At 37.0% G+C, this 26,572-nt stretch overlaps 1 protein-coding gene across 1 annotated transcript in view; it reads right to left on the bottom strand.

The window, feature by feature from the left end:
- cacng3b (calcium channel, voltage-dependent, gamma subunit 3b) overlaps positions 1-25,748 on the bottom strand; it is a 105,553-nt gene extending 79,805 nt beyond the window's left edge. The window contains exon 1 of the mRNA XM_073944749.1: positions 25,281-25,748. Within this exon, the coding sequence (XP_073800850.1) occupies positions 25,281-25,344 (64 nt within the window). The 5' untranslated portion in view covers positions 25,345-25,748. The remainder of the gene's footprint in view (positions 1-25,280) is intronic.
- Positions 25,749-26,572: the final 824 nt, after the last annotated feature.

Raw genomic sequence — 26,572 nt, 5'->3', positions numbered from 1 at the left:
TTTTTACCTTGCTTTACTCAGAATGTGAAAAACCCAACTATACAAATCCAGAAAAATATTCAAGAGCGCCAGTAGTGAATTATCCTCTCAGGTTTGGATGATGTGGCTCCAGCATGAGTTTTCGGTTGGGTTGTAATGCAAATTATTATTATTCAATCATTCTAACGGTTGATAACCTCACCATCACATCACAATAACAAATCACCATCATAACATAAAATCACCCTGACTTAAGCCTGTTTAATATAATCAATAGCAGCTTAGATTATAAGCATTGCAAACATTTATACATTAACAGTCACATTGAATCAAACCTAAACTAAGGAAGTATTTTACTAAAAGTTCTAATATCTGCAATATTTCAAAAAGAATTGAAAACATCTGTGTGTTTTTTGCTGAGGAAAGAATTCAGAGCGATGCTGAATTCTGTGTTGGCCTACAAAATACGTCATCACTGCGTCACTCTATTAGCCTTCAAGGTTGGCCTACTCCGACAAATTAATGTCATGACTAAACAGCTTTATTGCTCACAAATTTGACTTGCCATTTTTATTTATATATTTAGTGACAAAAAAATGCAAGGCTGTACTTAAGTGCACTAGGTCAGGGCACATTTTTGCACATTATTTCAAGTTGTGAAATAAATGAGCAGATGAAAAACGCATGTGTCGCACCTAATCTGACACATCACCTCCTTCACTGTGTGAAGATCAGATCAAAGTCTGCCTCCCACTACAACTCACAGTGGTATATGCTTCCTCCCTTCACTTAGCATGACATATCCATCTTCACTACCCCTAAATATACCGCCTGGAAATGACAATCCTGCTTAACTTCATTCATGATGTTCACTTAGGCTTTTCACGTTACACATGGTTTTAAGATGCGTTTCTGTCAATTAAATCACAAAGTAGATGATGCTAAATATACAGAAGGTGCATAAACTCAGTTTGAGCATGTCCATTTTTGACCACTTCAGATTATCTGATCATTTGGCCCGTTTACACTGAGTGGTATGGTATGGTACGGTTCTGTACGCTTTTATGGCTGTTTCCACTGTCAAAAGGTATTAAAAAGTGTTCTGTACCATACCAGCAAGACATGCAATCTTCTGTTAATTGAAAAAAAAATCATGATTTGTGGGTTTCCATGAGAGCGCCCTCTGGCTTTTGGAGAAGATTTACTACAGACTTCCCTACACTCAAAAAAATCAACTAGGCATGTATTGGATTTACAAAATAAAAATTTGTCAGATTGAAAAGAACAAATCAAGTTTACGTATGTTAAATGATTAATTCATGTTATTTGAAACTGAATCAAGAAATAATCAAATGAATTTGATCAGAACATGTTGATTCAATGAGACTGAGACGCTTCAAATCGACAACTCTCACTCTGGAGAGTCACTTCGCGCATATCAGTAGGTGGCGGTAGTGCGTTTGGATGTCACCATACGAAAACAACAAGAAGAAGTATCACCGCGTGTTTTCGGCACAGTTTGGGAATTGGTTTTCCCAAGAGCTTGAATATTATGCATGTTATGTTGTTGGCTATATGTTTCCTATACATTTTATACTTTTACATTTTGAATAGGAGTACCAAAGTTTAAACTCAATTGGTAAAAAAAAAAATGATGTTAATGTCCTACAGGTATTGCTTGGGGATCAGTTTTTTTAAGAGCCAAGGTAATTTTGTTGGCTAAATGTTTCTTATACATTTTATATTACATATTACAATTTTGGATATTATATAACATTTTTTTTTATCAAAATATTAAAGAAGAAATTTGTTTAAATGTGATTGGTGCCTGCTAAAGGCTATAATAAAAGAAATATATATTGTCCGTAGTGTATGAGTGTGTGTGTGAATGTTTTCCAGATGGGTTGCGGCTGGAAGGGCATCTGCTGCGTAAAAAAAACTTGCTGGATAAGTTGGCAGTTCATTCCGCTGTGGCGACACCAGAATAATAAAGGGACTAAGCCGACAAGAAAATGAATGAATGAATTTAAACAACAATATTGAACAAGAAATTTACTAGCTGATTTAACAAGACATCATTTTGTTAAAGTGAAGCTTTAGTGTTACATTGAGTAAATTAGAATCATTTTAATTAGAATAACACAATACAAACATTTTGAGTCAATTAGTTGCTAAGAAGTTAGACTGACATATTGAAACCATGTTTTATCTACAAATGTGCTTTGTGTTCATACAACATGTTCAAAGCAGTTCAGGTTTACTTGATTGCATTAGATGCATAAAGGGTGCCACGATTAAATAATGTTTATTCAACAGTTTTTTTTTTTTTTTGAGTGTAATAAGATGTGCATAACACCTGTACTGTTACTCAGTCTCAGTTTATCCAGAAGCATGCAGCTCTACTGAATACCAATAATTATTCCATTAATACCAAATGGAAACTGTATTGCTTCTCAGCTGCACACTTGTGATTAGATTACTAACAGCAAGTTAAAACTAGAAACTTTGTCTCTGCATAACATTTAAAACACACAAGTGTGTTTCTTGCTTATTCACCAATGCGATAAACAAGCAGGAAGCACCTTTATCCCCCAACTCCATTATTCCTGCTTTCCTCCGACAGAGCCAGAGTAAGCTTTGAGGATGAAGTTATTTCATGAATAATGCTTTATAATTCAAAAGCTGAGCTACAAATCTCTAGAAGGATAATGACAGATGGTACAAATCGAAGAAGTGTCATCTAAATCGTTGCTGTGATGCAAGAGTCTTTCAACTGACACGGCTTCGCACTGAGACCTACAAATTGCTTTATATCATATTCTAACCAATAATACAATTCCGCAATCAATGTAAATGACATTCCAGTATAAAAAAAAAACAAAAAAAAAACAAGGCAATAGGTTTTACAGCTGTCCAAATAAATGGAACCTAACCCGTCCTAGAAGAACACTGCAATAACAAGACATCAAGCTTTTTGAGATGAATCCACTTATTCAGCATGTACCATTTGCTGTGGAGTGATTACGATAACCCCTCTGTTCACATCCCTCTTTAACCTCTCATTCACAGTGGTTCCCCACAGAGGCACTGGGCTTGATTGATCTGGCACTGTATGAATGGCCGTGAATGAGCTCCAGATTGTCTTTAAATGGGGATGTGGGGTTTTATGTTAGAGGAACCAGAGCCATGAAGGTCAGTTCACATAGCTGTGTCATTTGCTGATGGAGCTGGAATGGAGTGAGATCGCTCAGCTTTAAGGGTGACAAGAATTCTGTTCCTTCAGCAATAAAGCTAATGGCTGAAATAAAGTTTTTTAGAAGAAACTGACAGCAGAGAAATGCTGTGTATTATGAGCAGATGTGTATTTCTCCACTTTGACTTTTGGCAAGATTGTTTCGCAGCACATTTTACAAGAATATATTCATTTTTTTCCATGTTTAATGAACTGTTATTCACAGTTTCTTCATAATTATTTGTGAAAAGTAAGATTTTCTAGTGTTTTTAGGAGAAAACTGCTTCGGAGTAACGAATGCAGAGATGATTTTTTTCCCCCAGTGTCATTTTCACGTGGTATTATTTGTTTTCTGGTTCTTTGTATACATCAAGTTTAATTTGTAATGTTGGTAACTCCCAATATGAAATGATGATGGTTTCACATGAGCAGATATAATAATGAAGTATATATAGTCAATAATGATAGTAAATTATTGATTTGCATTTTAATTATTCATTTTGAGGATTAAAATATACACAAACGCTGCTACAAAACAAAATAAAGAGACCACAAGTAAAACTACAAGATGGTAAACAATACAATTACTCTATATGAGTAATGCCAGTGACATCTTCTTTAGTTAAAAATGGATCTAAAATAAGTTATAAATAGTAAATTACAAAGATATGCAGGCATTAAGTTGAAGCAACTTAAGCATATATATATATATATATATATATATATATATATATATATATATATATATATATATATATATATATATTTATTTATATACACACACACACACACACACACAACTTAAGCATATATATATATATATATATATATGCTTAAGTTGTGTGTGTGTGTGTGTGTGTGTGTATACACACACATATATATATATATATATATATATATATATATATATATATATATATATATATATATATATACATACACATACATACATGCATGCATGCATGCATACATACATACATACATACATACATACATACATACATACATACATACATACATACATACATACATACATACATACATACATACATATATACACACACACACACACACACACACACACACACACACACACACACACACACACACACACACACACACACACACATATACACATACACACACACCTTACAAATTAGCTTTCACTAACTAAATTTAATTTATGATTGAACTGTTTTATTCGAAGTTGTTATATGTTAAAAAGTCTTAAACAAATTACTCTGTTAAAGACCCGTTATCCAGCACTCATTTGTTGGGGATTTACTCGTACCTAACTTTAAATAGTAACAGTTCTTGACCCGAGTGGGCTACAAACAAAAATTCTTGTATCATTGGAACGAAGGCAGTTTGAGCTTTACAATGGTCCATCTGGGAATTTTCATGCTCAAAAATATTAAAATGAAAGAAAGTATAAAAAACTGATAAATAACTTGTATTGTGTTCAATATTTGTTATTCCATAAACAAACAAAGGAAAACATTAATGCAATGTCCTAGAAAAAAAAAAAACATGCCGTCAAAGACAAATATCTCATGAGTTTATATTTCAAATTTGCTGAAGATATTAGTTCACCCAAAAACATAATTTGGTTAAATTTTAGTTTTCTGGCTAGTTCTCAGTGCTAACTAGCCTAGTTGCTTAGCATGCAAACAGTACTAGGACACTGTCTATTTATTAGTATAAAACACACATTAATGCCTTATTTTACATAGATCCCTTATGCTGCAGTCCCACCAGAGTCGTGCAATACCGTGAAAAGGGGTTGGAATTAAACAAGTAAATTCGACATTTAAAAAAAGCAAGTGATTGGTCAATACTTTCAATTTCTGTACAGAGAGGTCAAGTTTTGATACTCTAAGCATCTCACGCAATCACGTGATTGCGATTTCCCCGATCAGAGTTCACAAAGCTTTAACTTTGCAATGCAGCAAACTGCAAACTTGCTGCATGGGCTTGAGTTTCTGGTCTGTTGCATTCGCATGCATATGAAGTCCATGGGGCAAAAAGTGCAGCGTCACCATGGCTTTAGTCCTACATCATGCCTAAACAACTACCATACTATTAATAATCAGCAGATTAAATGAAGTTAAATTAATAAAAAGTTGCATTTATTAGTTACTTAATTAATATGGTCCCCTAAATAAAATTTCAAGAGTTCACACTTAGCTGATGATTGATTATAAAGTGAGTTTGGCATGCTGTGCCCTGAGCTCATAAGATCTTCGAGCCCGGGGCTCTCTCCTGTTTGCAGGGCCAGAGGGGGGTTTGAGCTCAGGTAGGTCTTGAGACACCCCCCCCCCCCTTATTTAGAGCTGATGACAGATTATAAATTGCTATATAGAGATTTACTTGATAGGTTTAGAGCTTGACTATAATGCTAATTTAGATTAATCAATTCACTTATGACATGTTTTTAGACTGTGGGAGGAAACCGGAGAAGCTTGGGGGAAAACAATGGGAGCACGAGGAAAACATGTAGACTCCGCACAGAAACGACAACTGCCCTGTTAAGGATTTGAACCAGTGACGTTCTTGCCGTGAGGCAACAGTGCTAACCACTGGGCCACCGTGCCGTCCTATAAAGGGAAAGGTGGAAGAGTAGAGGTCGAAGGGGGGATTCTTCTAACTCAAGTAAGAAACTCTGGTTATTTATAGTGAGTTAGGAATCATCTGATTGGTGAATTATGCATTAGTTAATGCAGGACCCTCTATGATCAATCATAAGCATGTGCTCCTCTCGAAATTAGTTTGTAAATAAACTTCACGTAATCAATTATTTTTTAGTGTGCGGTTTCAGAATTACATAAAGTCTGTTTTTTTGGCTTGCGCACCTTGTTATTTATAGGTGACCAATTAATCTGTTAGTCGCTTAACCATTCATTAATCAATCTACTTAATAAAAATAGTTTTGGTAAACTACAGTCAGTTTGGTAATCTTCTGACCACCTCCACTTTTGGAGTGTCGGTCCTTCCCAGTTGGAGTCATCTTTAAAATATATTCCAAACCACGCCACTATATTCATTAGTTTGCTGCAAGAAAATGATGTGCAAAAGTAAAAGCCCCACCCCTACTAACTATTCTATTTTACTTGAAACTACATCAACATACTGAAATAAGTCTCAGCAACTTCCTGTTCACACTGACTTTAATTGTTCTTTTTCATAGTACATCTGAGGCTAACAGTACAAGTTATTATATAAAGCCAATCTCTATGTAAAATGCCAACCAACAATGAAAATCTACTTTGACTGTGTTCCTCACAGCAGTGACACTGTGTTGTGTTTTTAATGCTCCTGTCTCCCTTGTTCTAGAGTATATGCAATCATAATTCTGTCTTCGTCTGAGGAATTGCAGCCCTCTTTGCAGATATTTGTCACATTCCCCATTATATCAGCATTTCATTATCGTTCATTAAAATTCTCCTTTCAACCCTTACTTATGGGATTGTGAACTAAACGCATTTTAATTTGCTATGTCATACCCAAATGCCTTTGAATGTCAAAGACTTCGGCTTCTGCATGCATACTAACTCGCATCTAATAGTAATCACAGTCAGCCAACACAACGGTGAGTCCCAGTGCTGGACCGCCACAGTGGGCAAAACCCCCAATCTGGACGGCAAGGACAACAAGAGTTTCCTTGCTGTCAGAACAGGTGGTAACAACACCTGCTTCCAAACTTTTTAGTAATTTGTCACATTTAGCGGCTGCGTAGAAATAAGTTCTGATGGCACAAAGGCAGGTTGTACTGTATAATAAAGAACGAACAAGAGCCAAGCACATACAGCAGTCTGTGTTGTATAGGCAAATGTAGAAGAAAAGATAGACTGCAACGACTTCTCCATTAGACCTTGCCTATGATCTTGGGCATTGTTCCACAGCGTCTAATGCCATTAGACAGGAAAAGAAAACCTTACAAACAGTTAAGCTGACAGAATCTGAATGAAAGTGAATGAATAAAAGATAAATATCCGCATGAACGGATAGACACAGAGGGCAAAGCCGGCAGTCCCTCTCATCATAAAGTCTGTGTTGGAGAGGCAGCCCTCGTTGACTGTCTTATCTTATTGAGAGTCTCATTAGCATAGAAATTACTTCAGGCAGAGGCAAAGAAGCAGGACCCAGCACAGGTAACTCTCAACTCTCTCTTTCCATTAGTATGGAGAGAAACAGAAGATGTGAGGAGAGGAAAAGTTGAGTAAAAAGACAAAAATGAAGACTGGCTGTGGGCAACGAGAAGGAGCCGAGTGAAGAGAACAAGGAACAGAAAAGCGAAACACAATGTCATTTGGATAACCAAGCGATTCCTACTCTTTTGATGTTTTTTTTCTTCTTTCTTTCCAGGGCTGCATAAAAATGCCAGCATGCGACTAGTTCTATGCGAGTAGTTCTAAAGGAGAAGTTCTACAGAAAGACAAAAAGGCAGCTACAATTCTTCAGAACAAATGAGGAAGCAGCACACAATTTTAAACTGTTACAAAAAAGTATTTTATGAGCAAAACAAAGCCGAAAAAAGTCACTTACGTGTAAATCAATATACAAATAAATAAATAAATAAAATGGAAGAACACTCCTGCATGACTAGACTGAACACAGAGGGCCCTATCATACACCCGGCGCAATGATGCCCAAGGTGGGGCGCAATACTTGTTGGCTAGTTTCAGCTTGGCACAAGAGTCGTTTTGAGGCGTTGCACCACGCTCTTTAAATAGCAAATGCATTTGCGCTCATATATGCACCCATAGGCGTTCTGGTTTAAAAGGAAGGCGTTCTGAGCATTGACTGTAAAAAATATGGTCGACGCGACAGCCCCTTTTCCCATTGAACGCCTTGAGGGCAAAATGCCTGCTTGACGGACACAAACTGTTGCAAAAGACTGCTGAAATTGGAGCCTGGACATGCGCAAAAGGACTGTCTGATGGAGCCAGAGGAGGAGCTGGAATCGAGCTTCCAACCAAACGCTTTATGAAAATTCAACCACACCCCCCGAACTGCTCACTTGACTGCCGGTATCTGCACTATAACAAAAGGCTCGCTGTCGCTGATGTAAGTAGAAGCACTTACATTTAAAAACACAGAATAATATACGGTTTAAAAACAGTCTGATTTAAGCTGTTATACTTTAATAAAAGCAATACATGCTGGACTGCAGAAATAAACGATCTTTTATACACTCTAGCCTAAATATGAGCACAAATAATTTATTCTCTTATTGTTATATTTGTTGTTGGTATTTGTTATCTTCATAGGGGTAGAAATAATACTTGTAAAATATGAACAATAACATATAAACAACACGTACATTTTTAGAAAGGTTTTTTATTTTTAATTAGCAATCAACAGAACCCAAAATAGCCTACACACCATGATTTACCAGGCGGGAACAATCGTGCGTTTAGAAGAAAAATACAGCAAGATTACTAAATATCAACAGGGTATTTACACATCCCAACCCTGCAATTTGTCAATTTGTGCAAAAAAAAACTTTGCACTATTAATACAATGTCTGGCACTGTGAGTTTTTAATTTCAGTTGCTCAATGTTGATGCTCAATAAATAATCATAGATAGTAGATAGTGTGTGTTTCCTTCAATTAATTTAAAATCAAGTAATGCACTCTTTATTCAAACATCTCTCACTTGCAATATGTGAGCATATTTACTGTACAAAACTTGTCAGTGAACTAAGAGTAATAAATAAAATAAATGATTAAAATAATCATTCATCAATCAGTTTTAAAATTTAGATTTTAGGCCAAATCAACCAGCCCTAACCATCTCTATTTTACAGATCAGTTTTTAGTGCTTTTGCGCCGATGGAATGCAACTGGCTTTTAGTTTTCTGTTTGCAAACTGCATTTTATCAAGAAATAATATAACACAATTATTGAGCCAATGAAATTAATAATATTACACTGGGAATCCCAAATATCTGAGGCTGATTTTAGGTGTAAAGACCTAAGATCGAAGTATACTTTAATTTGTAGTGTGTCTCAAGTGTTAATTTTTTTTTATATCACTGTTTGTTTACATGTACTGTACTGCTGAAATAATATGGACAAACTAATAATTGCATTATTACCTAACCAAATAACAAAACTTCAGAAATATACACCCACCGGCCACTTTATTAGGTACACCCGTCTGTCAACTGCTCGTTAACGCAAATTTCTAATCAGCCAATCACAGGGAAGCAACTCAATACATTTAGGCATGTGGACATAGTCAAGATGAACATCAGAATGGGGAAGAAAGATGATTTAAGTGACTTTGAAAGTGGCATGGCAGAAAAACGCACCATGTCATAAAGAACAAATCGCCTCAGACTGGTTTCTTGAATATAACAATGACTTCACTGTACTCAAATGGCCTCCTCAGTCACCAGAACTCAATCCAATAGAGCACTTATGGGATGTGATGAAAAATTTGCATCTCGGATGTGGAGCCAACAAATCTGCAACAACTACATGATGCCATCATGTCAATGGACCAAAATCTCTGAGGAATATTTCCACTACCTTGTTGAATCTATGCCACAAAGGATTAAAGCAGTTCTGAAGGCAAAATGGGGCCCAACCCAGTACTAGTTAAGTTGTACCTAATAAAGTGAGTGTACATTTATTGTTTTTAAGACATACATACTGCACAGTTGTTCATACACATCATTTCATACACAGTATTTAATTTAATAGCTTGTGCAAACACAGCTATTGACATATGGCCACTAGAAAGATTTATTCTTATCCCGTGTTTCAGCCTTTTCTCTCCACAAGTTATGACTGAAGAGAATGTCTGCACTGGTTTAGAATCCTGTTTATCAAAGGTAAAATGTTTTAAATCCCTTCACAGATGCACTTAGTCATATATTGCCAACTTCAACAATGATTCTACATTGCTTCTTTTCTGTCTTTGAGACAATGGTACTGAACACTGTTCACAACAGTGTATAAACATATGAGAGGGAAAACTATTAGAAAAAATCTGCCTACATTTGAGTACTTGAGTGTTGTGCTGGTGACAAAATGCACATATCACTGTACACATATGTTTAGTTAGTATACTTTGGGCTTGAGCCTAATGTTTTTGGAGACTCTAAACTCAGCAGGTAAGCCCATAGCCAGTGGGACAATACAATGAGTCAAACAAAGCTTAGTTAAATGCACAAGCTCCACATGTAGACACTTTGAAGATCCGAAGTACCCATGCCAATCACAGCCCCAAAATGGACTCTGTAATGAACATAAACAAACCAGTTTAAAAAAGTGCTGTTAGCCTTAATATTTGCAGTAACATCATTATTAATAAGGAAAGACAAAAACTGCTTTGTATTTATCTTGGTAATTATTTTTAGAACCCTGGGGGAAGGTGCCTGTGTCAGAATCCTTCATTAATTCCGCGCTGTGGCTTGTAAAGTAGTTTTAGTCACTGCAGAGTGAACATGATAAATAAAGCCACAGGTAGCAGTGAGGTAAAGCCCTGCGGATGAGCCTGCACTTGCTGAAAGCGCCGGAATGCAGCCTCTGCTCACCCACACAATCAAAGACCTTCAGAAATGTTTCAGTCTGCGAGCCAACATGTCGAGCAGCAAGAACAAGCGGGACCGGAGAGAAATTTGGTCACACCATGTAAACACTTTTATGTAAGATGTTAAACGGAGCTTCAGTTCGGAATGACTGTAACCTTCATTAGGGTCAAACTTCTACAAAAGAAAGCTAGGTTCACATTTACATCAAGAAATGCTGCAGTGTTACCACGGGCAGGTTTGGGTGGGCCCAGCTGAGGCACTGAGATCGCTGCAGCCATGGAGATCAACAGTGGAGTCTGTCATCATTTGTGAAGTGCGTTGACCCTGAACTAAACACACATGCTCCAGTATTGCTCAAATTCATCCTTGTCAACTGCAATGGATGATGTTTCTGAACAGCCTCTAGTGCAGTGGAGCAGCACAGGCCAGGCCACTGGAGGACTGCACCACTGCTCATTATAACTGCGAAAGAAGGGTGGGGGGTGGGGGGGGGGAAAGAAAAGGCATTGTGTTAAGAAAGACAATACAGGGGACTAACATGAAGTATTGTACTTATTGCATCTAGCATACATAACAGAGGGTAGTGTATACTATTTCATATTTACACAGACAACTGGTCCCAACCCCAACCACTATAGCTACAATATACCTACTCTTTCTCAGAGGGCTGTTTTATATCAAAGTTGATATTTAGCCACACCATGTTGGTGTTTTGTAACATCAAATTTTTACATGTGGGTCGTTAGCCCAACGCTCAACCCCCAACCAGGACATACAGACATACACTACGGACACTTTAGCTATAGTCATTTTGCATGCATGTCTTTAGATAACTGTAGGAAACCCAAGCGAAAAAAGGGAGAACATGCAAACTCCACGTAGAAATGCCAACAAACACAACTGGTGCTCGAACCAGCGACCTTCTTGCTGTAAAGTGAGAGTGCTACCCACTGCGCCAGCGTGCCACCCATAACTAATATGTGGTTAAAATTTTTATCTAAAAAAAACATCTAAACCACATTCCTTAATGCCCTGAATGCATCATTTTTGAAGATGTAATTTGCTTAGTGGTGAAAATTGTTAAATTAAAAACATTGCTTTTTCTTAAATGTTTGAAGCAAGTTACTGCCAATAAAATTAATATTTTATTTTATTTGCACTTCAATTAGGTCACATTTTAATTTGATGGTCCGATTGTTGAATTTAAGTTACATTGCATCTACATGCCAACTAATTCTCAATAGATTATAAGACTGTTAAGTTGGGGGTATGGTTGGGGTTGGAGTTAGGTTTAGTGTAAGTTGACATGTACTAGTAAAAGTTTATTATAGTCATTTAAATGTCTGTTGAAGGAACAGTTTGAACAGATATTAGGCAGACAGTCTACTAATACTCAAATGGACCATCAAAATAAAGTGTTTCCCTTCATTATTCCAACTTTTATTAGTGACTTAGCATGCTCAAATACGAGGTTTGACAAATAAGAGAACTTGGAATAGTCTGTGATTTACTGAATGACATCTGTTGTGGGAAAAGCATCAAGATGAATACTGCGGTCTTTTGTTTTTATAAACTTGTGCATATTGTATAGAGAACATGAAGTCTTCTTCCTAAGATCTACAGTAGTCAACATTTAAAGTGAATCAAAAAAAGATTTTAAAAATTGTCCAAGACAAGACAAGAAAAGAACAGGTGTTGTTTAATAGTTTTAGGACAACTTTGGTTTTGATCCAATTTCTGTATACCCAACCCAAACTGTCCTAATTCGCTTCTTACTCAAACCTGACTTGTTTAATTTTTTTAAGAGAACCCTGACGTGAAACAGACTTGATAAAACGGAATCGATTCAATCATAAATGCCAGTGATGTGTGTACTTGTCCTGCTGACTAATTTAACTGCTCCATTACTTTTCTCTAGTTTATTTACGCATTTATTATTACTTTATTTTTATTCCCTGTTTAATGGATATGATACATTTTTTGAAGTTGGTTTTTAGTTGACAAGTGGAGTGGAAAAAAAAAATCTCTACTGATTTGTTAGTTGTTAGTATGATTTACCTCTTATCCAGTGAAGAGCTTCTGAACAAACGAAATGCCTTGCATTAAATACAAGATAATGAAGCGAGTAAATTTTTCCTGAAGTGCTGACGTCCTATAACTTTTCACGTCGTATTGAATCCTAATTTTGTCTTGAATCGTATTGAATTTCTAAGAAAGACTTAACTTCACAGACCTAATCTTCCTGCTATCGAGTTACATGTAATATAAAAGGTAGTATTTTAAATTTGGAAACAATCTCTACTTAACTGTTTCCAAATTGTACAAACTTGAGGCTTTGCCAAAGGTTACTCGATGCATTACATTTATACCCCCCCCCCCCCCCCCCCCCAAAAAAAAGGAAAAAATTAAAGATATACTGTGCATATGGATTTCGCCTTAATGTGCATTTTCAGTGATCCGATCACAAATGATTATCCAAGACAAATTAACATTTCTACCTGATGTTAACATGTTCAAATGTGTCTCTTGTGACCACTTGTGTTTGGATTTCATCGAGTCCCTTCCCTTTTGCTTTGATACGCTCTACATCACTTTCACTTAGTGCCCACGCACAAGTCCTACTGAATGAACAAACCCATGTTACATGGCTCACGAGAGAGTGGGTTTGTAAGTGAATTAAAAGGATGTGAATGGCAACTACAATTGTGATCATAATCTGTGTGTTTGCTTCAACACATTTGACATTTGAAGGCATTGTTTTGGTGAAACACATCCCTACAGTGGCCGAGAGAGCTTAACATGCTGCAATTTAAGAAAACACATGCAATTACAAAAAAACGCCAGCAATTTGTGAAAAGACCTTCACCCGTTTGACAGCACTGCATATCCTCACAACACATACAGTACACATAAAAAAAAATAAAAAAAACGCACAGCATTTTCTCACAATGCAAACAAATTATGAAAACGTGCTACATTTTCTCACAAAACTCACGAAAATGTTTCAAGGGGACCCTAAAATGTGATGGACACCGCTATGCCGTGACTATTGCTCAGTGAAGTAGTATGTGATCTTTAAAGGGTGAGATTTTGTTTGTTTATTTTAACATCCTGATTCCCTTGTCTTTAGTATTTCTTAGCCTAAATAACAATAACCTAAATAGACGGGTCTATCAGGTTTTAGGGTCCTCTTTAAACATTTCTGTTGTGTTCCATGCTATTTGAAAGTGTTGTGAGAGATTGCAGATGTTTATGTAATTTGCTTGCATTGTCAGAAAATGCAGCCCATTTTTAAAATTTGTTTGCATTTTGAGAAAATGCAGCGTGATTTTTTAAATGTGTTTGCATTGAGACTTTGCAACACGTGTGCTGTCAAACAGATGAAGATCTTTTCTCAATTTGCTGACGTTTTTTGTAATTGCATGCATTTCCTAAATTGTAGCACGTTAAGCTCGCTCAGCCACCGTACATCGCCCATGAAGAGATTTTTGTTAATAAACCAAATCGATCTTTAAGACCCAGAAATCTAAGTCTTCTGAAAGTTCATACATCAAGGCTGTGTGGCAAAAGTGATCGAGCCTTTGTTGTTGCTGGTCCCTCTCTCTGAAACAAACTGTCAACCTCGATAAGAACTCCCTCCTCATTACCCGTTTTAAAATCTTTAATTAAAAATCACTTACTACCTCAGCGGGCACCTTGTAGTCAAAACTACATCAAAAAACATGTCTAAAACGCAAATCGCTTTGATGTCAAAACCTTGCTGTCCCTTTTACATCCACACATTGGTGCCTTTTTGACCACCAACGTAAAGAAACAAAAAGTTCTATAATATAAAAAGTTCAACACGATCTTACAGCAATTTGTAACTTTTTGATTTAGTGGCTAATTCGTATTCATTTTTATGATCTCATTCATACAGTCCAGTAAGATTTGCTTATCCCTCAATGACGGTTGGGTTTAGGGGTGGCGTTGGGTGCAACTACATTTTCCTATGACTGAACTCATACGAATTTGTACAAGTTAGCCACTAAACTGACAAAATGTAAAATTAGTTACAATTACTTGTGAAATCAGCCTGGAAAAAAAAGTTTTATTCATCTGAAAGGTTTAGTTATAAATTTGCACAGCTAGTGTTTGTTCCTAGAACGACAAACTTCCGGTGAACGATTATTGTGTCTTTCTTATATTTATACTGTTCTTTTAACAGCATCGATGTTGTAATGTAATTAAAATCCGCTAAATAGACTTTAGCGTTCATTTAGTTGTTCATGCGTAAAACATGATAAAAGACCGTTTACACGCATGCATTATCAGGATCAGCAGGTAAGCGCAGAAACACCATCGAAAATACTGGGGTAAAATAAACTTTCATATTTTAAAGACATGGCGCGGAAACAAGTAAGGTAATGCAGTGCTTCTTGTCCATTCTGAGATGCACTTTATATCAGATATCAATCAGACAGTGAAGATCGCTGATTTTCAAAGAAAACAGAGCTTAAATGCACAGATTTTGTAACGGCATACAGTTCACCACAAGCGCTTGACCCAGGTTACTGAAAATTATGTCCTTCTGCATACTTCTGCATATACCCTATTCAAGCTAATTAAACAACACCAGTTTGCTTCTAACATTGTTGTCAAAAATATATTGAAAACCAATTACGGGACAGTCCTTTAATCAATATTTGATTATTTCCTGAAACAGTACTTTGGATCAATTGGTAGTTGTGTGAAAGTATTTAGAATTGAAGAATGTAAGAAAGAAAGGGGACCACCTATATTTTACATCAATTAGAATTACAAAATATTAGATTATAACTAGAATATGTTCAAATATATTAAGTTGTTGATTATTTGACATTTTATGTGAAATCCATGTATAAACATGACATAAGACATACAAAATATTATATAATGTCATCAAAGATAAAAGAAATCGGTTATTAGAGATTAGTTATTGAAACTATAATGTTTAGAAATGTGTTAAAAAATATTTTCATTAAACAGAAATTGGAGAAAAAAAAACTATAAAGGGGGGGCTAATAATTCAGGAGGGTTAATAATGCAGACTTCAACTGTAATTTCCATGTAGGTTCAGATGCATTCATATGTCAGTCATATCACCCTGCAGCCCAAGATTGGTTTCTCATTGAAGCTAAGCAGGGCTGAGCCTGGTCAGTACCTGGATGGGTGACCACTTGGAAGACTTGGAAGTGGTATTAGTGAGGACAGCTGGATGCGCTCAACCCGTGGTCTGTGTGAGTCCTAATGCCCCAGAATAGTGAAGGGGACCCCATACTGTCAGTGAGTACCGTCTTTCATATGAGAGGGTAAACAGAGGTCCTGACTTTTTTGTGATCATTAAAAATCCCATGGCAATTGTTGTAAAAAAAAGAAGGGTGTCCTGGCCAAATTCCCTCTATTGGCCCTTACCCACCATGTCCTCCCAATCATCTCCATCCACCAAACTAGCTCTGTCACTGTCTCTCCACTAACCAGATAGTTAGTGCGTGGGGATCGCACTGGCGCCATTGTCCTGTGGCTGCCGTCGCATCATCCAAGTGGATGCACACTGGTGGTGGTGTGGAGAGACAAACACCCCTTATGACAGTGAAGCTCTTTGGGTCAATAGCCATACATGAAAACATTTATTCACATCAGCATCTACACTATGAAAGCAATCTGGTTTTAAGAAGCGCAAAACGATTTTAGACCCTTTTACACTTGTAATTACAATCAACCACTAGTGAACAGATTGACAAAAACTCATCTCCACACCAGGTGTAAATGAAGCATGGGACTGACACACCAGAGCACCTGATACGAGAGCTGTCAGACTACATTCCCTACCTGCTCCAAAGTAGAGGAATTTCTGTACATTTGCAGCTTACGTTTAATTGCGAGCGGCACAGTTATAGAGTATGACTTTTCACTATGCAGTGACTAATGGCTATAATGATACGATGATAATGAAGTGATTTTCACTCTGCGCAGGGTTATGATGAAAGGGATCACAGAGATAAAAGAGCCTGCGCTGAAAGGATACAGGTAAAAAATGTTTCCAAACATCCCCTGGGAACACAACTTAAAGACACCAAAGTCTAAGCGTGTCAGGATGAGCAGGGAAAAAGCCCTCACGCCGGTGTGACAAAGTAATATGGGATGTAGGAGGGGGGGGGCAGAGGGGGACGTGGACAGAAAAGGGCGGTCTAGAGTGGGATGGCAGCAGATAGAAATGGTGATGGTGAGTGACAGGCTCAGACAGAAGGAGGAGAGTTCACACAGGGATGAAAGGACACTTACATAATCAGAGGCTGGATCATGATCAGGCAGCGCTCGCTCTACCTCACTGCCTCTTCAGCACGAGCTGCTGTCGGAGAACAACTACATAAACATGAAGAATGCCAATTAAATGTGCCGGAAAGTTTATGACTCCTCAGAGAGAGAGGGAGAGAAAGAGAGAAAAAAGAGACACAAAGCCAGGCTTCTGCTGGTGTATTCCTTCTGAATAACTTATCTATTCGTTCTGTTCTCTGGGAAATATTTATAGAATAAAAAAAGTTTCCTATGAAGTTTTCTATATTTGATGAGTGTTTTTATAATTCAAAAGCTCCGAGCTATACCGCACTCTCTAAAGATTACCGCTGATTGACAAACATGGGTGCGCGAAGGCAAGTAATTACTATTCTCACGCCGTATCGTTTTGGGAGTTATGAACTAGACCCCTGTAAAAACACTAGCAATTATCAGTTCCAGGGCTCCCAGTAATTAGCATCCCAGATGTTTCATTACTGATCACAATAGCGGAAAGGATCATTTCTCTCCATCTATACGTGGCACAATTCCCTTGTGTTTTAAGGGGAGGCACAGCACAGCGTGCTTGAATCAGATTGTGGAAGCGGTTGAAGTCAGTCTGGGTTAAATCTTCTCAGTGGGTTTGTGATGATGCCATATTATTGAGCTTTGCTGGAGGAAAGGGCAGTGGAGGGGCAAGAGCCACTGAAATGGAACAGAACGTCCACAAGCAGCATCTCTTCACAAAATACCTCTAATATGAGAGCACATCAGCAGGAAAGGAGAGCACTTTCATCCATCTGCACCTATAATGATGCTCAGAGAAGCATAGAGATAAAACCTCCTGTCGGTGTTAGGCAAGATAGCAAAGCTATTAACTACTGTATCGAAAAATTTGCTAAACTTATCTCAATGTTAACTGGGCGGAGCCACGCAGTTTGAAGCTACATGGAAGACTAGCTTGTTGTTGCTTAATATGCATGGGTGATAGGGTTGGGTTGATAGACCCACAGCTGATGGCGGATAGACATCACAAGGCTGAGCCGGCATCATGATCCTACACCCCGCCCCGCCCAGTCACAGCAGTAACCCGCTTGTGAAAAACATACTTAGGCTTTGTTTACATGAATAAGTCTTATTTTTAAAATGGCATTTTAGGATGAAAATGATCTACCTCCACACTTTTGCCTAGCATTTCTGAACAGCTCTCCATCCACACTATACTGCTGAAAATTCACATCACATGACCACACACACACACACACACACACACACGCACGCACGCACGCACGCACGCACACTTTTTTTTTTATCAGGTAACGCGTCACTGCATCAGCACACTGCTTCAATCTTTCACTTTCATGCTTGTACTTACTAATTTTAGTGCAAATCTCAGATACTGTTGGTTGGTTCCTGTTGGTTGTGCACCTTTTTTACCAACCAAGTTTGTCGACGGCATTATAATGACACAGATCACTCTGCCTATTCCTGCCAATGTCCCAGGGAAAAAGTGATTGACAGGTGGTCATTTGTGTGTAACTTATCTATATTTATTTATTATTTGGTTATGGGTTAAACAAAGATCATACATGTCAGGTAGTTGAAACGGTTGGCTACAAATAATTCATTTGTTGTGATTTAATGAATTATTCATAAATAATAAAATAATTAATGCACCGCTGTCTACAATGACGATGCCATAATCCACAGGTGTCAAACTCAGTTCCAAAAGGGCCGCAGCTCTGCACAGTTTAGTTCCAACCCTAATTAAACACACATGATCAAACTAATTGAGTCCTTTATGCTTGTTTGAAACCTACAGGTAAGTGTTGGAGCAGGGTTGGAACTAAACTGTGCAGGGCTTCAGCCCTCCAGGAATTGAGTTTGACACCCCTGCCATAATCCATTGCAATGTTTAACATTAGACATCATACGAAGCCAATTGGTCGACATCGCCCAACCCTAATGTGTGATACACGTATATTTAATATATACTGGAGAGAAAAAAATGCAGTTGAAACTAATTTTGGTGCAAATACTCCAAAAATACAGTATTTCACAAAAGATTACTAAGAACAGCTTACAAAATGAAATGTTGAAGTTGAAACACTCAAATAATATTTGCAAAAACAATTTATTCCAATTGACCAAGGTCAGATTTCAGTCACATTGCATTTAGCGCAAATTATATAGTTTGGAAATGAAAATGGCACACTTTGTAAATGTAACCCTGACTAATCTATGATTTAACTTATGAAGTTCTTTTATATTGTAGCAATGAGTAAAAGAAAATAGTCAAACTAATTCTGTTTATTGAGGAGATGCTATACCTCAACGTAAAGCAAATCATTTTTACCAGAGATACAGATGTGATATATGTGTGTGTGTATATTTTTTTATAAAAATGTCTTTATAAGAATACCAAGACTAAGGAAACTTGATCCACATGAGGACAAACAGCTTGTATTCTTATTTTGCTTTTGTTTCGTTTTTGTTTAAGGGAGATAACCACAGTTATTGCAATTATACACTTTATACATAAACATGAACTGTGTTGAGGGTTAATTAAATTGTCCTCACTAATATAATTAACTGACAAATGAACAAATTAAAGTTAGTGAGGACATGCTTCTCTTCTTTCTAAAATTCTTTACTAGTCAAAATAAAGGTCAAAACGGGTATATTTAGTGGTGGTGATATAGGTTTAGACATTTAAAATAAAATGTACCTAACAGAGAAAGTCTATGTGGAATGTAAACAGTAGTTTAACAAATGTATGTGTCATGTTGAAAGCAAAAAAAAGAGGGAAAGTTAATAGCCTACTTACCTAACCTCAACGTGTAATGAAGTAGTTTGTTGTAGTGAGTGATTGAGTCACGTGCTGCTGATTTCTGTTGATCCATTACAATACGAATTGATCACTGAAAGGAGCCAACACTAGACTCTGCTATTTGTTGCCTTATTTTTCTGCAAGTTCTGTTTCTAAACAGCGGACAAAACTTGAGTTATACAGCATGTTTGAAGAGGGGGGTCTGGCTGCTGATGCAATTTGAGTTGCATCAAATGCTTTTTAATGTGCTCACCTAACCTTACCCCTAACCCTACCTCTCACAGTGAGGTCACTATCTCCAGTGAGTGCATTGCGTATGACATTGCATAACTTAGCAATGCAATCTTAGCTTGCATCATAAAGGCTGCATCAAGATACTATTGTGTTTGAAAGGTACCTTAGGGAAAATGTCGATCACGTGATCCTGATGGTCTGCCTTGCCATTGGGTTTAAATAATCATCCAACAAGCTATGTTATACAATTGAAATGTAACTAAATGGAAATACGATGAAAATATTTAAATTCATATAATATTTGTTTTTACCCTTTGCAAAATATTTAGAACATAAGAAGACTGCTGACGATTTTTAATAAGCCCACCATTAAACATGATTTTTGATTGATCTGTTGACACAAAAAGAAAAGTGTTAGTTTTATTTAAGAAATATAATAATTAGATTTAGAGTAAAATATAATAATCTAAAGATGCTGATGCCACGCCTCATTACGTTGTTGTGCATCTGTTCAGCTCATGTAATATAAAGTGGTGCAGGAAGGATACAAAGAAGAATAATTAACTGTGTTGGAGTTTAATAAATGGAGGTTTTCAATTAATGAGCAAAATAAGGTCTTAGGTTATAACCTGATAACATTTTAATGTTAGGGTTTATACCTCAAATATCCATAGGCTTTGTAGTTATTGGAAACATCCATTATTGATGCACTGTCAAGTTAAGATTGCATCACTAAAAAGTATATAAAGTGTAAAAGTATATGAAAATCTCAAAGGAACACACAACACAATTTTCTTCCAGTTTCTGACAAACAACGTTGTTGTAGACCAGTTAATTGCTGCATGGAGAATTGGTATCTTATTAATTTTATAGTTAAGAGAGAAACTGTCAATTTTAATATATATATATATATATATAATCCTTTGCAAAGAGTGTGAATATATTTAGAATGGGTGTGGTGTGTAATAGGTTTTCAAGAAGATGCTGGTTGGCAAATCTATTAATAATGTCACTGGCATGGTAGATTTTGTTTGGTTTAATGATCAATATTACCTTTGTAAATATAAGTTGGTGCTTATTGGCTTGTGTATTAGCAGAACTTGCCTGAGACTACTACAAACATGTTGAAAATCTTCTACAGACTCAGCCAAGCCATGAAAGAAAATATTTACAATGACAACCAAAGACTGGAGTGAAAGCATCCAGTTATCATTCAACAGAATAAATCCTCTTCTCTTCATGGCAAATGACACAAAAATGCAGCAGGTATCTGTATTGATTTCAGTATAAGTAGCAGATTCCAATTCTTTCCAATTTTTATACACATATGTTGCTGAAAATTGTCAAGAAAAATATAACTTAAAACACTATCAACACATTGCTTAATATGGTTTGACTACTATGAAGCAACAGTGCATTCTACCACCTTACTACTGAGAAATGTCGATCAGCCAGCAAAATCGCTTCCCATTTACCATGTCCTATTCAGTGTGCTGCAAATATGAAGAGGAAAATGAACATGCTGTTCCCAGTTTAAATTTTTCCCCTCTGTGTACTCTATTTGTCTGTTCACAGCGAGAGAAGCCCTCCCCTTCCACGCCACGTCTGTGACTGTACACAGGCCACGCGGAAGATCCCTGGAGCCCCTGTAATAACTCTCCCGGCTTCATTAGCTCCATGCAGGCCCGCATGCTTGTTTTCATTAAAACAGGAGATTGCTTTTTAAATTGTTTTACCTCTATAAGACAGGACAGCCGGACCACTTATCACAATTAAAGAAAAGAAAAAAGGCATGACTCTCCCTCTCTCTCTTTCTCCGGCTTTCCGTAAGCGAGTGCTACCAAATCCAATAAATCCTTCCGTCATGCATTTCTCCTAAACGTTTTTTAAGATCCAATGAATGAAATAAATATCAGACGCTGGGCCTTTGTCTTTTCCCCCCCCGTCTTCTCTTCTTCAGAACGAGAGCGTTCTCTGTGGAGGAGAATATCTCTGCGCTTTGGTGTTTGCCATGTGCGAAAGAGCAAATTGTTTTGCAGTTAATTAGGGATCTTCTTTAAAAGCGAGAACAAACAGCACAAGGAGAGAACACTAATTGAGGAAGAACAAAACGAATTCAAATCAATAGCGGCTTTTCTCCGTTTGTTTGCTCTCTGCATGGGGAGTTTGCCGGGAGAATTGAGGGGCATTTAGGGGGTGGGGAAAGTGGGAGGGAAGCCACCGCTGGGATATAATGCATGCTAAAACACACACCATGCACCCAACATCGTTTTAATTACATCCCATACAAAAAGCGGGAAAAGGGGCGCGTCTGTTGGTCTGTAAATCTCACTGCAGGGGCCTGCTAGGGTGTCATTAGAGGATAGAGGGCTGTTGCACAAGGCCCGCACACCAAGCACTGTGAACGTCGTTGTCTCGATCTCTCGAGTCTAGTGGCAGTGCGAATACATTAACACAAGAGAAGCCGGGCTGAGCAGATCATTACATTAGCAACAGCAGTGAATGTGGTGAGAATGTTGCATGGATAAGGCTAACAGAGTAGATCAAATTTACAATTGGGAATCTGAACTTTTGTAAAGTTGGCATGAACCCAACATTACAGCAGTGTTTCATTGTCCATAACAGAAAAGCACTTGAGCTTCACATGTACAGTCAGATCAAATGTTAAATATATAAAACACTGATGTGTGGAATAGAAATGAAACACTGTATGTATAGTGGGTCTTGATTTTGTACATAAGGAACTCAGTGGATCAACTTATTGATTGGAAGTTAAAAGTTCATTATTTATATTTTTATTACAAAATAAAAATATAAATCTAAAATTTAACAATAGCTGATAAATCTTTGATAGCTGATAAAAAATACATCTGAGGCAGTTAATTGTATATCTGTTCAAATATTGTAAATTCATCTTATTTTTAACAGTCATTTAAGCAAAAATACTACATTGCTACACTGTAAAAAAATTCTAGTTGCCTTAAATGTTTAAACTGAATCAGATTAACCGTATAAGTCCACTGAACTTATAATAGGTTAAACTAACAGCTTATGTAACTTAAAAAATTAAGTTAGAACACGATAAACTTAGTTTAATAAGTCGCTATGAACTAAAAACATGCCGTCATGACCAATTGATTATATTTTATATAATGAAAATTGATTATATTTTTATAATGTACTATTATATACATACTATAGTTTACTGTACACCACTGCTACATTACTATACTACCCATTAAGCTGTGCACAAAGTTCTATTTACCAATCAGTGAGCTACAGCAAGTAAACCTTGCCAGATAAACTCTTTAGCTCCAACACTTTGCCAATTTTGTATTTGAGTTGGTTTCTCAAATGCTTAACTTGAATGCTTGTGTGTGTGTGTGTGTGTGTGTGTACACACACGCACGCACACACACAATGGTCCTGAAATGTTTCTATATAAAAAATAAACTAATTTATGGTTGTTAAATTGAATTAAACAGGAATTTTACTGAAATTAAACTAGACTTTAAAAAAATAAATTTAATTAAAATGCATTGACAAATAATTTATTATAATACAGTTCGAATAAAAAAAAAAGTTAACAGTGACTAAGATCTGGGGCTTCATGTATCAACGCTGCGTACGCACAAAAACTTTGCGTACGCCAGGTTTCACGCTCAGAATCGCTAACGTTTGGATTTACTAACGATGAACTGAACGTGGAAATGTGCTCACTCTCCAAAGTGTCTTTGAGCCTTGCAATGGCAGCTGTATGAGACGGGTTCATCTAGCAGGTATATAAGATTTCCATACCATGCAGTTGACCAGCCAAACATTAAAGCGCAATTTGCAGCGGTCGCCTGTTTTCCCATTGTAATGGGAGCGATCTACTGCACGCACATTGCTATGAAGACACTATCTGAAGATGAATTTGTATGCGTGAATCAGAAACATTTCCATTTAATAAATGTGCAAATAAAATGTGATGCACAGATTTATTAATGATTCCTACTTGTCTTTCTTGTGATAAATAGTAGGCAAAATCTGATATGTAGCGGGGAAAAAAAGAATGAGTTCATCAGACGCTGGATTCAAACCGAGTTCATGCTCGAACGTGTCCAAACATGTTGACATGTGTTTTAAGAGCTGCGCCACGGAGACTGTTAAAGGTGCTGCAACATTTTACGCCTATAAATCACACTATTTCTCTTTTTACTCCACAGTGCGATGTTCAGACCCAACTGTGTTAGCCACATCAGCTAAACTCTCCCCACTCTATTTTTTTCTTTTGTTGATAATTCCAGAGGACAAACTTCCAAATAACACAGTTTTCCTCCGGTCTACCTCCGAAAGCAGCGCTCAATTCACATTCTGTTCAAAGTTTCTCTTTTTGCTTGCTTTTGCCTTTGCTTTTTCGTTGGGTTTTGCCAAAGTAGAGTCATTAGCATATTCATACGGGGGAGGAGGCAGGGAGGGGTTTTGTGCTTGTGCATGTTGCGCTCAGTTTCACGTTCATTCGGATGTACAAAAGAATATGCTTGGGATTCGGTGTACGTTTCATACATCTGAATTTTTTTCTGCGTACGCACATTTAAAGCTTTGTGCGTACGCAATGTTTTAGTATGATTTCCATGCCAGTCTTTGTACATGAGGCCCCTGATCTTCTGTTTTGGGGAGGGTAAAGGAATACAGCAAAGGAATAAACACATTGTCCATGTTAATAGTAAAGCTAGGAATAATCCAAGTTTTTTCTTTCATTTCCATTTCAAATTGTGTTCATCAAAAATGCCATATCATTGAAAAGCGTCTAAACAAAAAATGTGAAACAGACATCTATATGAATGATTTTCACCAAGATTGGTAAATGTGTTTGTTTCAATAGCCAGTAAAGGTGTGTGTTCACAATTGACAGGTTAGGTTGAAAATAAATAAACCTTAGTGTGATTGCTCTATTAGTGCGGTTCATTTGACTAAATGAGAAGACTGCTATATGAACCCTGGTGTGTATGAAACAAGCGGTTCTAGACTGCTTAAAAGATGGGTCTTGTTAAAATATCAAGCAAATTTTGATACATACAATTAGAGTGAAAAAGAAAATGTAAAACAACCACAGACATTTGAACAAAAATTTAAAACAAAAACAGGACATGACAATGAAAGGAACAGAATGCTGAAACATACCTGTTTTTTGTCTGTTACATTTCTGTACAAGCATCAGAAGCAAATCCTCACAGCAGGTCTTCATTTGTATCCTGGTGCTGTTTTGAGTCCTTTACACTTTTTATAAGCACTTTACAATTTATTTTTGTAGATTGGCTAATCTAGGTGAGACTTCCTTCATTGTAGCAGCCATTTTGAACATTACCACATTCATAGTACTGTGAGTGAACTGTCTTTGTATATCTAGGGGTGCCCAAAATTGACGTGCTGCAGATTCTAACTAAAACTTGCCTAAACACCCCAACCTGGAAAGGTGTGTCAAATTGCCCAGAACAGTTTATGTTCCCCCGCTTCAAAACACGTACGTGGAGGTTTAAAACAAGCCAGAATGACTCAATTATTTTGATCAAGTGTGTTTAATTAGTGTTAAAGGAACTGTTTGCTCTGACTGGTCTTCTAGACCAGCGTTTCTCAACTACATTCCTTGAGGACTACAGGCAATTGGACGTCTCCTTTGTCTTTCTTCTTCTTCTTCTTCTCATGGGTTTTATTGGCGGTTGGCATACAACTTTCTAGGTGCATTACCGCCACCTGCTGGTTAGGAGTGTGGGCCATGATCGCACTTTCTATCCATCTCTAGACCAAGGATTGGCAAACCTGATCCTTGAGGGCCTGTGTGCTTGGAGAGTTTTGAATGATGAAATAATCGTAACCATTTCTATAATAAACAGTTATTTGCTCTTCTGCTATTGTGTGGGCTTTCTTGGCCCTTGCTACACAGTAAGCACAGTAAGATGCGCAAAGTGCTTGTACTTGTTTTGAACATGAAGATGTTAGGCACTTTTGTGATGCCCCCAGCTATTGGAGTCGTCTGTAAAAAATAGTCCACAGGTTTGTTTTTGCAACTGGGATGTTTGGTTTCTAAATGTCGTTTTAATTTAAAGGGTTTCATGCTCTCTTGAGAGCACCTCACTACACACTGAGGTTTTTTTTGCCTTTTTTGTCGTCAATATATGTAAATCCACACTTTACATGTTTGGGGTCGTTTGACATATTTGTTGCTATAATTAAATGATATTTCACATGTCAAACGGTACGATTGTCGCACACAGATTTCAAAATAAAAGTCCGATATTAGCAAAATAAGTTAAAAATTAAATTTTTGTTGTTGTTTTTTTTTTATCACACACTCTGCGACCCACTGAAAATTGTCCCAAGTGGGTCGTGACCGACCAGTTGAAAAACACTGTTCTAGACAATTGTGTATCATTCACTGATTCATCAAGTCCTCATATTATCATAATGAATCCAGT

The sequence above is a fragment of the Danio rerio genome, chromosome 3 (genome assembly GCF_049306965.1).
Source record: "Danio rerio strain Tuebingen ecotype United States chromosome 3, GRCz12tu, whole genome shotgun sequence".
NCBI lineage: Eukaryota > Metazoa > Chordata > Actinopteri > Cypriniformes > Danionidae > Danio > Danio rerio.
This window is presented reverse-complemented; position numbering and strand designations above follow the sequence as displayed.